This window comes from Natator depressus, chromosome 11 (assembly GCF_965152275.1).
Source record: "Natator depressus isolate rNatDep1 chromosome 11, rNatDep2.hap1, whole genome shotgun sequence".
In the NCBI taxonomy this organism is placed as follows: domain Eukaryota; kingdom Metazoa; phylum Chordata; order Testudines; family Cheloniidae; genus Natator; species Natator depressus.
In genome coordinates this window covers 52,838,347-52,856,694 of record NC_134244.1, presented here as the reverse complement: position 1 = coordinate 52,856,694, position 18,348 = coordinate 52,838,347, and the positions used below count along the sequence as shown (strand labels likewise).

The window sequence follows — 18,348 nt, the reverse complement described above, 5'->3', positions numbered from 1 at the left end:
AATCAGATACTCATCCAGAGATCTGACATAACAAATCAGAATGCAGCACACTGTCAATTATCCAGCCCTTACAAAATACAGAATTGAATTAGATATTGTCTTGTAAATAAGTATGAGAATTTAGGGGAAGGTTTTCAAGTAAGTTAGGTGCCTAATTCCCATTTACTTTTAACAGAAGTTGGGTGCCCTAACACCCTTTTTAAAATCCCATCCTTAGCCTTTAATTTAGAGACGTTGACTCCCTTAGGGAACTGATGGGCAGGATCCCCTGGGAGGCTAATATGAGGGGGAAAGGAGTCCAGGAGAGCTGGCTGTATTTTAAAGAAGCCTTGTAGAGGGTGCAGGAACAAACCATCCAGATGTGCAGAAAGAATAGCAAAAATGGCAGGCGACCAGCTTGGCTCAATAGTGAAATCTTTGGTGAGCTTAAACTCAAAAAGGAAGCTTACAAGAAGTGGAAACTTGGTCAGATGACTACGGAAGAGTATAAAAATATTGCTCGAGCATGCAGGGGTGTAATCAGGAAGGCCAAAACACAACTGGAGTTGCAGCTAGCAAGGGATGTGAAGGGTACCAAGAAGGGTTTCTACAGGTATGTTAGCAACAAGAAGGAAGTCAGGGAAAACGTGGGATCTTTCTGAATGGGGGAGGCAACCTATTGACAGATGATGTGAAAAAAGCTGAAGTACTCAATGCTTTTTTTTGCCTCAGTCTTCACAGACAAGGTGAGTTCCCACACTACTGTCCTGGGCAACACAGTATGGGGAGAAGGCGAGCAGCCCTCAGTGGTGAAAGAACAGGTTAAGGACTGTTTAGAAAAGCTGGACATGCACAAGTCCATGGGTCCAGATCTAATGCATCCGAGGGTGCTGAGGAAATTGGCTGTGATTGCAGACCCACTGGCCATTATTTTTGAAAACTCGTGGCAATCGGGGGAGGTCCCGGACAATTGGAAAAAGGAAAATATAGTGCCCATCTTTAAAAAAGGGAAGGAGGAGAACCTGGGGAACTACAGAACGGTCAGCCTCACCTCGGTTCCTGGAAAAATCATGGAGCAGGTCCTCAAGGAAATCATTTTGAAGCACTTGGAGGAGGGGAAGGTGATCAGGAACAGTCAGCATGGATTCACCAAGGGCAAGTCATGCCTGACCAACCTGATTGCCTTCTATGATGAGATAATTGACTCTGTGGATATAGGGAAAGCAGTGGATGGGATACATCTTGACTTTAGCAAAGCTTTTGATACGGTCTTCCACAGTATTGCCAGCAAGTTAAAAAAGTATGGATTGGATGAATGGACTATAAGGTGGATAGAAAGCTGGCTAAATCGTTGGGCTTAACGGGTAGTGATCAACGGCTCAATGTATAGTTGGCAGCCAGTATCAAGAGGCGTGCCCCAGGGGTCAGTTTTGTTCAACATCTTTATTAATGATCTGGATGATGGGATAGATTGAACCCTCAGCAAGTTTGTGGATGACACTAAGCTGGGGGGAGAGGTAGATATGCTAGAGGGTAGGGATAGGGTCCAGAGTAACATAGACAAATCGGAGGATTGGGCCAAAAGAAATCTGATGAGGTTCAACAAGGACAAGTGCAGAGTTCTGCACTTCGGACGGAAGAATCCCAGGCACCGCTACAGGCTGGGGACCGACTGGCTAAGCAGCAGTTCTGCAGAAAAGGACCTGGGGATTACAGTGGACGAGAAGCTGGATACAAGTCAGCAGTGTGCCCTTGTTGCCAGGAAGGCTAATGGCATATTGGGCTGCATAAGTAGGAGCATTGCCAGCAGACTGAGGGAAGTGATTATTCCCCTATATTTGGCACTGGTATTGCATCCAGTTTCGGGCCCCACACTACAGAAAGGATGTGGCCAAATTGGAGAGAGTCCAGCGGAGGGCCCGGGGGCTAAGGCACATGACTTATGAGGAGACGCTGAGGGAACTGAGCTTGTTTAGTCTGCAGAAGAGGAGTGAGGGGGGATTTGATAGCAGCCTTCAACTACCTGAAGGGGAGTTCCACAAAGGATAGAGCTTGGCTGTTCTCGGTGTAGCAGATGACAGAACAAGGAGCAATGGTCTCAAGTTGCAGTGGGGGAGGTCTAGGTTTGATATTAGGTGGTGAAGCACTGGAATGGGTTACCTAGGGAGGTGGTGGAATCTCTATTCTTAGCGGTTTTTAAGGCCCGGCTTGACAAAGCCCTGGCTGGGATGATTTAGTTGGTGTTGGTCCTGCTTTGAGCAGGGGGCTGGACTAGATGACCTCCTGAGGTCTCTTCCAACCCTAATCTTCTGTGATTCTTCTACGATTGTATGATCCGCACACAACTCCAAATAAGCAAAATTTAGCCCTTAGTTAACTTTAAATAGTTTTTATTTAATATCTTCCTGCCTTTTGACACTAGTATAAACATTTAAAATGAGGGACAAAACAGTAAGAAAATCTTTCCGTAACATGGCTGTGTGAGTCCTTTTAAACAGTGTAAAAGCTTCTGTTAGCAGTGTATTGGTTCTTGTAAAAGTATTTTACCAGGTTATTGCAAAATCCTATATGAATACAAAGTTAAAACCAAAACTATTCAAATCCATTATAATGAAAATTTTAGTATGTCCCAGTGAAACCAACAAATGTTTGCATTTTATCCACATTGTGTCTATATTATATGACATTTAATTGATATTAAAAATTATTGTGAAGATCACAGATTTGTATGCAAAATAGGTGACTTTCAAAGTTGTTTACCTTGATCACTTACGTTTGAAAATATATACATCAGAACAGTACATATTTCCAAAGCCCGCTACAGGATTTTAGCTAAGTGATTTCTGCTAACTTTAATGAGAGGGCACAATGTCAGTGGAACTGCACAATATAGCTGAGACACCCCCTACAGGCATTCTGTCCGGGTCAGGTTGGGGATATATTTGAGGTTCAGTGGGAAGAAGTTTGCACTGTGACTTTCCAGTCTATGGCTCTCCTGGGGATACACAGAAGACCTCCAGGGCTGTCAAGCCAGCACCTGTCATAAACATTAAATTCATATAAAGCTCAAAGACCCAATTCTGAAAACACTGTCACACAAGAGCAGCCCCACTGAGTTCACATGCATAAAGCTAAGTATGCATGTAAGGCTCTAGGGTCCATGTATGTGGACCCCTGAGCTGAAGTCTTTTGCCTTCTGTGGGGCTGCAGGAGGGCCCAGGGATCTACTTGCATGCATTCCGTTGCAGGATCAAGGCCCATATATTTTTTAAAAGCCTTCAAGACAGCCTCTCATTTTGCCCTTCCAATTAACCCTGGGCACAAAAGATAAGACATTTAACTACTTGCTTTGAGAGCACAATCAAATAGCTACATGGTTAAATCCAACCACTTTTATCTGTAGGTGTGGACACAAAAATGCAGATGCAGCATTAGAGGCCACCTTTAAATGACTGACCCAAAAAGTTTTTAAAAATATTTTTAAAACATGATAGAAATGAGAATATTATGACGTTCTCTGAGTTACGCTTGACATATTTTTCACACAGCAGAGCTTGGTTATTTCAGTTGTAACTCAGAGAACTCAGTAGCAATTGTAATGTTAAAGGGCCTGATCCTGCAAACACAGTGACTGGTTTTCTTGCCTTTAGCTTCAGGCAATGGGTGTGGCTGGATTTTATTTACTTATGAACCCTTCCCCCGAGCGGCTTTCATAAGCCCATTGAGATATTGCTCTCAAAAAACAACAACAACTAAAGGTGGCTTAAACTTTGTTCCCCTTCCTTTCTCGGTTCAAGCCAGCCCAGAACAAAGGCAAACAATACTTTCTATCCAAATCATTCGGTATCCAGGAAAAAGGGCCGGCGGGGGGAGAAAAACACAAGCTCTTGTGTTGCCCCCGTCGCATAGCAGTCGGTAGAAGTTTACAGGCTGCAGCCAACGGCTGGCGATGGAACTGGGCCACGGCGGGCTGGTTTGCTCCGCCTTGCATGAAGTCATGGTTGAAATATGACATTCCACTTAAAGAGCGGGGGGGAAAGTTAAACCTGCAGCAGCAGGGGGAAGCTGGCGGGCCCGATCCTGCTCCCACTGAAGGCGAAGGCAACACACACACACACCCGGCTCCGGGATTGGTTTCCTCGCTGGGGAGGGGACTCGGAAGCGTGTGTGTGTCGTACAAAGTTGAGCGGAGCCCGGCGTTGGCGGACTCTCGCCTCCCACTGGGTGGGGAGCGGGGGAGCCTTTAAGAGAGGCTGGAAGCGCGGCGGGCAGATCGCGTCCAGCGGCGGCTGCCGGCGGGTCCCCACCAGGAGAGCGGCAGAGCAGGCCACCCGGGGCCCTCGCCATGGGCGAGGATGGGGTGCAGGCCGAGAGGAGCGGCGCCCACGCCCCGCCGAGCTCCGAGGAGCAGCTGGAGCCCAGCCCCAGCCCGGAGCCCTCGGGCAGCCCCAGCCCGCCGCCTGCAGCGCCGGGCGAGGCGATCCGGGACGGCTCGCAGGTGAACGCCATCACCGTGCTCACGCTGCTGGACAAGCTGGTGAACATGCTGGACTCGGTGCAGGAGAAGCAGCTCAGGATGGAGCAGCGGCAGATCGAGCTGGAGGGCTCGGTGAAGGGCATCCAGGGCGACCTGAGCAAGCTGTGCAAGCACCACACCTCCACCAGCAACGCGGTCAGCAAGCTGCTGGAGAAGTCGCGCAAGGTCAGCGCGCACACCCGCGAGGTGCGGGAGCGCATGGAGCGCCAGTGCGCGCAGGTCCGGCGGCTGGAGAGCAACCACGCGCAGCTGCTGCGCCGCAACCACTTCAAGGTGCTCATCTTCCAGGTGAGTCCGGCGGGGCAGGCTGGACCCTACTGCTCCCCACCCACCGCTCGCCTGCCTTGGCCCCGTTATCCACCCTTCCCCCGCCCGAGGGGGTGCATGGCGCCTGCCTTCCTCTCCCTCTTGCCCCTGGCCCTGGGGGCAGGTGGTTGGAGCCGCTCAGCCACCTCCGCTCTTTCTCCCATCGCCACTCCGGCCAGGGCTGGTGGAGAGCCCAGTGCCTTCATCTACCCTTGGGCCGCTGAAAAGGCGAGGCCCGCTCCAGCGGCGGGGCTCCAAGGCGTGGCCTCTTACCACTGCTCCCACTGTGCAGCGGAGATGAGTTCCCTTCGCTCCCTGCTGAGAAATGTCACACACGGCGCTGTACAGAACTTCTCAACTCTCCGCCAGGCATGGACACACCCGCTCCTCGCCCTTGTGCGATGCATGGGCTTCCCCCTAGCCGTGCCTTTGCCAGACACTTCAGAGCTGCAGGTGCGCCCACCGGGAGAACACCCTACTGAATTAAATGTGTGTAACCTATGCAGTTTCCCTTGGAGCTCCATGCATGGGCCAGGGCAGTGCTGCCCAAGGGTGCGGCGCTCCATGCATGGGCCAGGGCAGTGCTGCCCAAGGGTGCGGCGCTCCATGCATGGGCCAGGGCAGTGCTGCCCAAGGGTGCGGCGCTCCATGCATGGGCCAGGGCAGTGCTGCCCAAGGATGGCTCTTAGGAGAGACTTGGCTTTCTCATGGAAATACACTGTTCATCTCAATCTTCCTAGGGCCACACACAAAGAATGCTCAAATTCATCATCTGTAGAACACAAGTCCTTTTTACATGGATACAAATACTTTCCAGACCAGTGCTGTGGTGAACTATGCTCACTTCCCTTGTACAAAACATGCACTGTCCCCCCCCCCCCCTCGCGCAATATATATTCTCTATCACTACTATTGGTGCTTAACTAGCAAGAACACTCCGATTCACTCACCCATGAAAGTAGGGGGCTCTTTATACATTTTGCATCTCTGTGCCACACCTAACACAAGTCACAGATTCATTACCTTTCTGCAATACCACTTCATTATCATGCATACGCACATTTTCCACTTCAGAATTACTAGCACCACCGCAGTGTGGGCACACATTCATGGCCAATAAGTCTGTGTATTTTAGCATGGACAGTCTGTAACTTTTATGCATGCAACGGTTCTTAAGAAAGCATGCACAGAAAACTCTGCATTTCACCAACCAGTTTATATTTGCTTCCCCGCAGGAAGGGGAAGGAATCCATTGCTGCTGTTACGGTTTCATTGCAGCACAAGAGGAGCTAGTGGAAACTTTCAGAGAGAGCGCACAATACAATCATTAACTCTTTGAGGGCACAACTGGGAAAAAGTAACCTTCCCATTTTGATCAAGGAAGTAGAATGCTTAGAACATTAATAGTTCTTGTTGCCCTCAACAAAATGCCAACTTTGATTTTTAGGTTGACCCCAGCATATTCCGCAGTCTATTAAAAACACAGTTGTTAAACTCAGCTTTCTGTTTGTCAGCCTTTCGGTGGTATGAACGAACAGTTTGCATATTTTCTCCTTTTTAAGCAATGATGTGGATTGTACGCAACATGAATTTTAACCAAATATGGGACATGCCTTTTACTTCTAAAAAGTGTCATTGAAATTTTGTTTCAGGAAAATCCCATTTGACTTCAGCTAGTTAAATGCTGAAGTGTAAATTTATCTTTTATGCTGTTAAATATCATGTTAGATTATATATTCCACTTTCATATATATATAGATTTTTTTTTTTAATCAGGGTAGTACTAGATTTAAAGATTTGGCAGGCTTAATTAATCTACAGCCCATTCCCTTAGGAAAGACCCCACCTTGCTGCTTATTATTCTCTTGAAGCTATAAGTTAGTATTTTAAAGACAGATGAGGAAGAGATCATGGCACATATAGACATATATGGTCTCTTCCACCTCAAAAGCAACTAAAAAGCTGACCATGTACCAGATGTATTAAAAGAGATGCAGTACCTGGGTTTTTAAAAAGAATTTCAGATATTTTATCGAAATTTAAAATAGTACTATTTCAGGGATCAGATACCAAAAGATGGGTTTGAGATACAGAATTTAGATTTTAAACCTTTAAATTTGGGGTGGGGTTGGCTCTAAAGTTTTTTGATTTGATCCAGATGTTTATTATTATTTATATTACAGTAGCATCCAGAGATCTGTCAGAATCAGGGCATCATTATGCTAGGGGCTATACAATTTTTTTCAAAAAACAGACATCTTTCTCTAGAGAATGTGCATTCTAGGATTATGAAAAGACACAACAGGTGGAAGAAACAGACAAAAGGACGGAGTAAGGGTGAGATACTGGCTCAGTTCACTTCTTGTCTTGCTGTGCACTGCTGGTAGTGCTTTTTAGGCATCATGGTAAAAGTTAGTCTTGAGGGATTTGAAGGAGGACAAGCCGGTGGCTTAAGAGAAATATTTGCCAAATCAAATCCTCTGAAAAGTTCAGGAACCTTCAAAGTGGAGGTTTTGGCCTGGGCCTTTCTTTAATACCAGGTTCCAAAATGCATGATTGGTCACAAAAGCAAACCAAACAATGTAGCCCCATTTTTGTGAGCGACGGCAGAAGGAAATTCAGCTTGTACAGTTCCATCACTCAAAGAGATACTTTCGTACAGAAGGGTGGCTGTGTCCTAAATCTCTCTACGGATACAGAGGACCTGACTCTCCTCTCACTTACATGAACCAACCCATAGTTGACCCCAATGTAAATCAGTGGAGCTAACCTGCTGTAAAGCTGGTGTACATAATAGGAAAATCAGGTCTAAGGCCCTTATTTAGCAAAGAAAAAAAAATCACATTTAACTTCAGTAAATGTATTGCCAAGAGAACAGAGAGACAAGGTAGGTAATATCTTTTATTGGATCAACTTCTACTGATGGAAGGGACAAGTTTTTGAGTTTCGCAGAGCTCTTCTTCAGATCTGGGGATTGTAACTAGGGTGAATAAGCTAAATAAAAGTTAGGACAAATGCTTAAGCATAAGGAGTTCACACATACTTCAGGGAGACCATTTAGTTTAAATTGAAGTGGGCAATTGAGGGTTAGATTGATAAGCATACAGGGCACTCCATATCTGACCTCTCAATCCCCATCCTCAAAGGAAACCTGCACACCACTTTCAAAAGACAAGTTTGGAAACTGAAATTCATAGACACTAGAATTGTGCTAGATACTAAAATCCATGGACTAAGCGGAGACACTGGTCTTATGGTTCATTACAAGAATTTGTTACACACTCTGCTGCCTGCTCACCTTTAGTTGCCCACTTTATTTTAAGTGGTCTTCTGCAGCATGCGTGAACCTCTGGTGCCTAACTATCTGGCCTGAGGTTAGCTCGGACACTCTGGTTACCTTCCCCAGATCAGAGAAAGTGCTCTGTGAAACTTGAAAGCTTGACCCTTCCAAAACAGAAATTGGTCCAATAAAAGATATTACCTCAGCCACCTTGTATCTTTCTCTCATCCTGGGAGCAACATAGACACAACAACATTGCCAAGAGATTGCAATACTACTTGTCAGTAACACAAACCAGCTATTAAAGAGAAACTTGGGTGTCTTGTGGACTGAAGTCCCAGACAAAGGTCTTCTGGCCTGTCACATTTGAGTGGTTGGTGTGGAAGAGCTGTTTGGAGAGGTTGGAATTCTCTCCCAGGAGTGAAGATGGGAGGGGCTGGGATTTTCCACCCCAGAGGCTGTGCTGTTCTCTTTGCCAGCTTGTACTCTGCTCAAGGGAGCACACTGACCACACCCTGGCAAGGATCCCAAATGTTGGTCATGATGCTTTTCTGTTGCCTTTCTTTCCTTCTGCATACGCCTGCTAATAACTGTGTTACCTGGCTTCAGATCTCCATAAAAGCTGTATGGTGTCTTTAAGAGACATTTAATATGGAAAAGACCTATTAGTCCTCTAGACCAGGGGTGGGCAAACTTTGTATGCAGGGCCAGTTAGGGGAGTCTGCCTCCCCAAACAGCCAGACATGGCCCAGCCCCTGCCCCTTATCTCCTCCCCCCCCCCCTGGGACTCCTGCCCCATCCAACCCCCCTTGTTCCCTGATGGCCCCCTCGGGACCCCTGCCCCATCCATCCCCCCCCCCCCACCACTCCCTGTACCCTGACTGCCCCCCTGACCCCTGCCCCATCCAACCCCTCCTCTCATTCCTGACTGCCCCCTGCCACCCCATCCAACCCCCCCCCCCAACTGCACCCCCAGGACCCCTGTCCCCATTCAACTCCCCTGTTCCCCAACCCCTATCCACACCCGTGCCCCCTGACAACCCCCCCCACCCCCAAACTCCCCTGACCTCTATCCAACCTCCCCGCTTCCTGCCTCCTTATCGCACTGCCTGGAGCACCGGTGACTGGCGTCGCGACAGCCGCACTGCCTGGCTGGAGCCAGCTATGCCACCGCATAGCACAGAGCACCAGGTCAGGCCGGGGTCTGCAGCTGCACTGCGCCAGGAGCTCACAGCCCTGCCGCCCAGAGCATTGCGCCGGCGGTGCAGTGAACTGAGGCTGCCGGGGGCGGGGGGGAGACAGTGGGGGAGGAGCTGGGGGCTAGCCTCCCGGGCCAGGAGCTCAGGCAGGAGGGTCCCACGGGCCGTAGTTTGCCCACCTCTGCTCTAGATTGTCCCCCCAGCAAAAGAATTAAACACAGGAAAAAGCTCAAAAGGATGGATGGATTTGTGTACGACACTGGGCAGGGACCTCTGGGCGAAAGAAGCAACTGCTGCTATGATACAGTATTAATATCAGATTTGTTTTGAAAATGGAATTTGGATATAGGGCAATTTTGTTTAGTTTAGGTTTTATTTTCTGCCACTTAAAAACAAATTTAACTTTCATGCTGTGCGTTTCTCATTAAGGACTCTGTCTCCTGTTTTAGGAAAAACAACTTCATGTGAAAATAAAAGCAAAGATTAGGGACTCAATTCTGAATTTGAGTTTGCTCCCTGTTGTTGCTTTAACAGGAGCATTGGGTGTGTAAGGAAGACATGATTGAGCTCAGGGTTTGTATTTTCGGAGGACAGGCTGAGAGTTGTTTGCATCGGATTTCCCTCAATGTATACGCTCAATATGAAAACACAGTGAGAAAACTATCAATTTGCATATTTTGTATTCAAATGTTTAGGGGTTTTTTCTCCCGAGATGTCCTGTATTGTTCCTAGTTTGCATATTTCTTTAATTGATGCCATATTTTAATGTTGTCACATCTAAACATGTAAGGCTTTAAAAATTATTACAAATACCATAAGTGGTGCAGCAGTCTAAAACACTGAAGTGACTGTTTTTAAATCCTTGTTAAGCTTTGGCATTGTTCCTGTCTGTTTTGTTGCAACCGCATGACCAGCACGATTTTGGACTGCATGGATTCAGAACAAATTTCATGCAGTCACACATATATTAAGACAGAGTGAAGGGGGGTGATGTAGTAAAATCCAAAATAAAGAGGAATACAGACTAGTGTTTCAATAAAAATCTCTCATTTACTATTGGATGGGACAGAAAAATATGCTAAATTATAGCTAGGGGTCAGTAAAGTGGTATTCAGGCCCCTTCTAGGCACTGCAGTTAGTGAATATTTGATCCTGAAATGAAGTGAGCAGAGAAAGCCACAGGAAATTAACTATGTGTTTGCATTTTGTTGCATCAACCAGCATAACAAACAGCCTTTTGAAAAAGCATCTTCATCTTCAAAAGTAAAGAAAATGGGAAAGTAAGCGAGTTATGGCTGATGTGCTGAAAATTATTAACTTATTAGAGAATTTGCCTCTACAACGTCCTGTTTGGTACTGTGCCCACATCCATTTACAAACTCAAGGCTTGTCTACACTACCGCGCGGGGTCGATCTAAGATACACAACTTCAGTTACGTGAATAGCGTAGCTGAAGTCAACGTACTTAGATCTACTTACCGCGGTGTCTTCACTGCAGTGAGTCGACAGCTGACGCTCTCCTGTCAACTCTGCTTGCACTCCTCGTTTTGGTGGAGTACCAGAGTTGACGGGAGAGTGCTCAGCAGTTGATTTGTGTCAGACACGATAAATCAACTCCCGTTGGATCAGTCGCTGCCCGCTGAGCCGGTGGGTAGTGTAGACAAGCTCTTAAAGAGCAGGTGTGGTCTAAGAAAAAGTGGAGGGAGTTAAGGCTGTTCTGACCAGTAGTAAACTTACTCGACAGAAATCTGCTCTGCATTTGGCAAAACATTCATTTAGAATATTAGATGGTTAAGCATCTAACGGCCCTCTGAAAAATAACAAGGGAGGGGGGCTTGAGAAAAGTTTTTCTGTATGTGACATGTCCTTTTATTACATAGTCTACTCTAGATGTAGCCAGTTAAATGCTCCTATCTTCCCCAACACAGCGGCTGCAGGGATGTTTGTCTTCAGTGGTGATTCTAGCCATTCCAGGGGTAGGTGATTTAAAAAAAAAATTCTCACTGTTTGTTATAAATACTCACTCACATAGTTCAATTTTTATAGTACGTTATGAATGTGAGGCCTTTCCATAGCTTTTACTACAGAGGAGAAGTATATATCCCCATAAACAAGAGCCCCCAAAACGACTGCGTAAAACCTCTATGCTGACCAAGGAGCTGATCTTGCAGAAACTACTCAGGTCAAATTCCTGTTGACTTTAGTGGGAGTTCCACACTCATGGAGCACTTGCAGGATTGTGTCCCAGCTGATGACATTAGAAACAGAATACAGAAAGGCTGCTCCTTAGTTGTGTACAGTAATGACTGATCTGGAAAAATGCAAGCCTTGTTTTAGCTTTCTAAAGGTGGGGGATGGAAGGAAGATATATTCTGATCCCATCTCAGAATTGGTTAGCATATTTCTCCTGGTTTTGATCTAGTCCAAGAGATCAGATGCTTAAATTTTATCTGGAAAAATTAATAGACGGTACTTACATGCTGGAGTTTTAAAGTGAACTACAGTCCTGCAACCTACCTAGCACAACCAAATGTAACAATGGAATTCAGAAGGACTTCTGGGTAGACTGCAGTCAAAGTTCCTGATACCGCATTTAACAACATGCTCATAGTAATGATTTTTAAAACAGTATTAGCAACAAAGCAGATTTCATTCTAGAGATTTTATTCTATTATAATAATTTCCATTTTTGTTGTAACTGCTATCTAAGGATCCCATAATGCTTTACAAACATGAATGAGCCAAATCTCAACACCCACTGAGAGAGGAAAATACCTCCATTTTACAGGTGGAAAAACTGAGACACAAAGGTTGATTTACACATGAAATCGGTGACAGTGGTGCAAATACAAGCCAGACTTCCTGATTCCCACACTTGTGCTTCAGCCACAAGTACATCCCACCTCTGTAACTCTAAATGAATAATTAGCTGATTATTATGGAGCATTATAGAGGGTTATGAATTTTTATCTGTACTGAAAACTGGATGTTCCAGCCTCCCCACAAATGGTTTTTAATATTAAAATAAAATGTTTATAGTAATGTTTTTAGAATTTGCAGTACTTCGATTTAACAGTTTAGAAGTGTCACTGAATTGATCTTGAACTGAGCAGTGTTGGTTCATCTCTGGATCAGACTCAGTATATGATCAATTTCATGTGAAACCATTTTTCTATATTAAGATCCCACTCATCCTTCCTCAGACAGAATTCCCAATAAAGTCAAAGGGAGTTCTATCTGAGTAAGGATGGCAGGATTTGGGCCTTTTATTTCATATAGTTCAGCTGTTAAAGCAAATCTTAATAAATCCTAATCAATGTAATTTACAAGTGATTACAAGGTTTCAGACAATCTGTTCTATTCACATTCTTATGCTTGAATATTGGATCATACAGAATTGTACACAAATTCTAATTGTCCAGATTTGGAAAGAATCTGGACAGTTAGGCCAGTAAACTTGTATACTTGATGTCTTATACTTGATTCTGCAAATAGTTGTATTGGGGTCAAATGAGCAATTGTGTCTGCTCATATAGTCCATATTTCAGTAATCAAATTGGAGAACATTATAAATATTTGAATTGCAGTAAGGGCTTTTTTGGATCATTAAAGCTGCTGTGATAAATAGTTGCTTTCTGGTCACCGTAAACCAAGTTAAAAATCACAAGACTATATACTGTGCCCATTTACTTACAGTGCTCAGCACCAGAACAAAATCTTTATATGTAAACATGTAGCAAGGGTGACAGTTTTATTAGGATTCCACTGTGGGAAAGGTACAGAGCATTTTGGGAGCGTCATTTGTCCAAGTTTATTATTTGTTAGTTCAAGGTCAATAGAATAGTAAAACGTACAAATATCTCAAAAGTGTTTTCCATCCTTTTTCTTTTGTAACCTTGAAGAATATTCCTCACACACCAAGCACACTTGTTTAAAATTCTGTTCGTAGGCGTATGGATAATTTGTTTCCAGGAACGCTCTGTAGTGGACTAGCAGCAAAGGAATGTGACTTTTTATTTTAAAAAACCAAGCCGCATACAAAACGTAGTTTGGTGTTTGCAGTGCATTCATCCAGTCATTCCTGTGCAGCCTCACCAGAAATCTTAACCCCAGAGACCATTTTCTCTAGGGATCACACCCTGTGCTAATGAACAGAGGTTTTGAATTGCATATGGTATTTTTTCCCTTAAATGTTGTCTCTAGCCCACTAAGGACAGACCTGAGGCCATCACATCTGGCACGCAGCCCTTTCTATATCTAAAAGAGATGTTTTGAATTCTTTCCCCACAGTCTGTAGCTCTGAACGAGGTGACTGGGGTATCTCCTAAGCTTTGCCAAGTTAAAAATGATAAACTAAGTAATATGAATGCAGAACATGCAGCTATTACAAGGATAGGAAAAGAAATAAAGGAAGTATTGTAGGTTTGCTTGCTTTTCTGTCTTAGGACAAACCCTGCAGAAACTTACTACCTAACATAGTGCTTACTACTAGATGTCCCCTTTGAACTCCTCATGGCTGCAAGTGTTGTACTCAGTAGTAACTATTTGCAGGAGGCCAGTTCCAGCTCTTTCCCCAGTTGCCAGTTCCAGCTCTTTCCCCTGCTCAGCCTGCTCTTTATTTAGAGACTTCTTCTGGAATACATCCCTCCCTGGCCTTTTTTGGTTCTAAAAAATAATATGCAGCTGTTGTCCAGCTCAACTGCTTGATGCAAAGAACTACTGTTATTCCCTGGGGCATGGAACATTAGCCGCCTTTCATTTTTGCATGATTTTTCACTTTCATTTTTTTTAGACGTTTCATAGATGTTTAGTTTATATGTCCCATCCTCCATTATCCCCACCCCCCAAATAAAAAAGAAAATCAGTACCATTCCTTCGATCTTGGAAACGCAACATATTCTAATCATCATGCGCTGGATCGCCTCTCCTACCATAAAACCCACAGGAGAAGGAGAAGGGAAACCTGTGCAAAGTTCTTGAGAGTTTTTCCCATGATATTCCATCCAGGGAAAGGAGAGGCTGGGTTCTGACCCACCCAGAAAGGGTTTGGGGTTAGACTTCATACAGCTGCCTGAGGAATCTGCAGGAGGCCTGCGCTACCCACGTGGAAACTCTGTGCACCCTCACTAGCTCTGGAGCACTTGTGGCTGCCCATAGGGCCTCCTTTAAAAGCCAAGCCTCTCCCCCTTCTGCTGTTTCTTCCTCTCCTCCCAGAGCTCAACCCTGCAGAGCACTGTTCCATCCAGAGGAAGCGGGGACATGGGCAGGGTGAGAGCAACGTGCCAAAGGTCTCATCCTCGTGTGAATCAAGGTGGTCAAAATCTGGCTCCATCAAACAGTTCCAGCAGTGTTCAAGCTACTGCAATCAAAGTTCAACAGAACTAAAAATATTGGACATATTGTCAGTGGCAGTAAAACTTAATGAAATCAATGAGGCTTAACCATTTACACCAGCTAAGGATTTGGTCCGTTCTTTACAAACATACTTTACCAACTTTTAGCAACCTCTCAAACACAATTAATCCTACTTTCCATGCGTATTGCACTTTCCAGCTGAGGATCTCAAAACACATATTTTAAGGAAATAAGACTCGCTATACCTGTGTCATAGGTCAGCAGTATATCCCTATTTTATAGACAGGGAAACTGAAGCACAGAGAGGTTATATGACTTGCCTGAGGTCATGTGGTGAGTGTGACGGAACCAAGAATTGAACCCAAACTTCCCAGTGCTCAGTCTCATGCCTTAACCACAACCCTACCCTTTTTCTCTAACATTAGATTTACAGTTTTGTAGTTAAACCCTTATTAGTAATATCTAATTTAAATGACAGAATAGGATTGATTCATATTCTATATCTATATATTCTGAGCCCTCTGAAACTGGAATATCACAGTTGGCCCCTCATTTGCCTCAAGCTGTACAACGGAATGGCTGAGAGGGTTTTGAGTGGCTTCTTGCTGGCTAAATATACCAAAACAATAAAAAATGCTCAGCTTCCTTCATCTCATTGTAAAAAAACAATGTAACATTGTGCAAGGTTATGCTTTGTTTATCAAATTTGTGTCCTGTGAACTATGAAACTCAAATATTGTCCTCTCTTTCAGGAGGAAAATGAGATTCCTGCCAACGTGTTTGTGAAAGAACCAGTTCCCAGTATTACAGAAGGAAAGGAAGAGTCTGTGGATGAGAACAAAACTCTGGAAGAAACCTTGCATACGGTGGAGCTGTCGTCCGATGATGAAATGCCTCATGACGAAGATGGTCTGGATGACAGTGTAGAGGAAAAAATGGGAGAATCAAGAGCGGAGAAGATAAAAAGATCAAGCCTCAAGAAAGTGGACAGCCTCAAGAAAGCATTTTCTCGCCAAAATATCGAGAAAAAGATGAACAAGATCAGCACAAAAATTGTCTCAGTTGAACGACGGGAGAAGATTAAGAAATCGCTCACTCCACATCATCAGAAATCCTCCTCATCAAAAAGCTCCTCTTTCAAAGTGTCTCCCCTCACACTGAACATGAAGAAAGTCCATGAAGGAGAGACCCCTGCTGAAGATGAAGACAAACCAACAGAAACTACAAGCAGTGAGCAGGCAGTGAATGACGAGACCACCTCATTTACTGAGGGGCTCTCAGATATCTCACCTCCAACTTCTCTAATTGAGGAAGGCAAAGCAATAGCTGATTCTCTAGAGAAAGAAAGCAGAGAAGGGGACGCGATGATAAACAGCAACATTGAGCTCTCAATTGTTGAAGATGATGAAGAATATGGGACAGCACTAGAAGTTTCTAGCCAGAGACTGTATGATGAAAGAAACAAACCAACCACTGGGGAAACAGAACAATCTGATGAAGAATCAACTCAAGCAGCTGTTCTCCAGATAGACCAAACTGCATAATAAATCTGAGCCGTCCTTTGTGTTCAGAAATGCAAAAAGGTTTAGTTAAGCGAAGAAGCAGTGTATATTTCTGTTACACATACAACGTATCGGGTGACAACGATTAAGTTTGTTGTTTTCTATGCAATGCTAATGTATTGCATAGTATTGAGATGCAGAGTGAACAAGGTCTACTATGCAGGCAACCTACAAGGTGCTCCACTCCTATACTAGGTCAAACAGCTGGTAATATTAATTTAGAGTTGCTGCAGTCGGTTGCAATTGGAGATATCAGGAAAAGAACCTGACCAGGGGAGGCAGGCTGGTCAGCTGGATTTTTAAGTTAGATCAGGGAAGTGCTTGGATAGTAGTCAAGAAATATTTTTTTCCCTCTTATTGCAGTATTTTGTAGCTGTGTAGTAGTTTTTATATAAACAATGTCACTGAACACTCTAGCTTAGCTTAGCATATCCGGGACATGGCAAGGCAAGGTAATAGACTCAGTAACTGTTGTATATACACATGTATATTTTATTTTGGGCATGGCTCCATTTTACATTCTGACTAGAAGAGCAGACTATGCAAAGGGTGAAATCCTGCCTCCTGAAATCAGTGGGAGTTTTGCCATTGAGTCAGTGGGGCCAGGATTTCACCCAGAGTCTTTTGTTAGTCATTTAATAGAAACAACTGTGTTTATATGGCAAAGGGAGACATGGTTTTGTAATTTACAGCAGTTTATAGAAATAGATGACTTCAAGGATGAATGTGTAACTAGCTACAGTACTTACCGTGAGATCTTAGGTAATGCTTGGCATGTTGGCAAAAACAGTGACGGACATAGAAGCAAGGGATGATGATAGAAACTTAGAGGCAATATGATGAAAGAGCAGAAGGGGAGAATGTGAAAAAGAAAAGGAAAAAAATCTCTACTGCCAGCATAAAGAATATACACTCAAATAACAATTAAATTTCTACTTATTCCTTAGCAGTATATTTTTCATCTTTGCACCTGTACCTAATAATATTTTGAAAATAGCATAACTTATCTATATAAAGACTTTCATATATGTAATGCTATACCTACAGAATAGTTACATAGTTACAGGGATGTAAGGACAATTTTTGTAAAAAGGTAAAGTTTTGTGTTTCTGGTCAGGATGTTGAAGGATAACAATGTGTTGTGGTTTTAACTGTTTGGCAAAGAGGCCAATTTATACCAGCCATGGGGTTGGACTCTCCACTAATGTTACAACTTTCACACACAAAAATTACTACATATTCTCAAATTACAGGTTTCAAATTGAGAAAAGGCATTAAAAATGAGGGGTTAAAGAAATTTCATTCTCTTTGAATTTTCATTCCAGCTACTTATAAATGGAAAAAAAGAAAAGGATAAAACCCTTAGTTGCCTTACATCCATGTTATTTTTATGCATTTTTGTTTGTTTTCTGTTTCCTTTTGAATACTGAATTCTTGTTACATAACATTGCACTAACATGTTGCTTCCTTCCTTGTATTTAAAATTACAAATCATTTAAAGTTTTCTAAGAAAAAAATACACATTACAGTATGCTTACCAGAGATCACACGATGGACGTGAGCACTCTCTTGAACCAGTAAATCATGCTGGAAATTAGCCTGGAAGCATAGCGGATTTTAAACAGGCACTGTTAAAAGTTAAGCTCTTTATTATATAGTATCATACAAGAACTATCACCTGTAAGAAGAATGATGACATAAATCCATGCAGCTACATTATTTTGTATTAACTAAAATGTAACTCAGTTATTCAATACTTGTAACTAACTACAGATGTGATGAAGTAAATAAAAAAGAAATAATCAAACTAATACAACCATGTCAGTGTTTGGGCAAAGAAATTTTAGAGGTTGGTAAAAACAAAATTAAAGACTAAACATTTACTACTTGAGTTTATGTCCCAATTACATTTATTTCTTGTTCCCTTGTTCTTATTTAGAAATCCAAGAACCATTTCTCAAATTTAACTCTTCAGATATCACCTTGCCAGATTGCTAAAGCATCTGAATATTTTCAGACAGCTTGGTGAATTTGATAGTTCCATCTGCATTTTTATTGCATTGTACTAGACTTTTAATACTTTAAATACTCCTACAGGCATAATTGTATTGAACTGTACATTTTGTTTAG

General features: G+C 43.6%; 1 protein-coding gene across 1 annotated transcript; it reads left to right on the top strand.

Annotated features, from left to right (window-relative positions):
- Positions 1-4,309: 4,309 nt before the first annotated feature.
- On the top strand, positions 4,310-18,109 carry CAVIN2 (caveolae associated protein 2). Its single transcript, XM_074967792.1, has 2 exons — positions 4,310-4,804; positions 15,409-18,109. The coding sequence occupies exons 1-2, from the start codon at positions 4,325-4,327 to the stop codon at positions 16,198-16,200; spliced, it is 1,272 nt and encodes a 423-aa protein (XP_074823893.1). The 5' UTR covers positions 4,310-4,324; the 3' UTR covers positions 16,201-18,109.
- Positions 18,110-18,348: the final 239 nt, after the last annotated feature.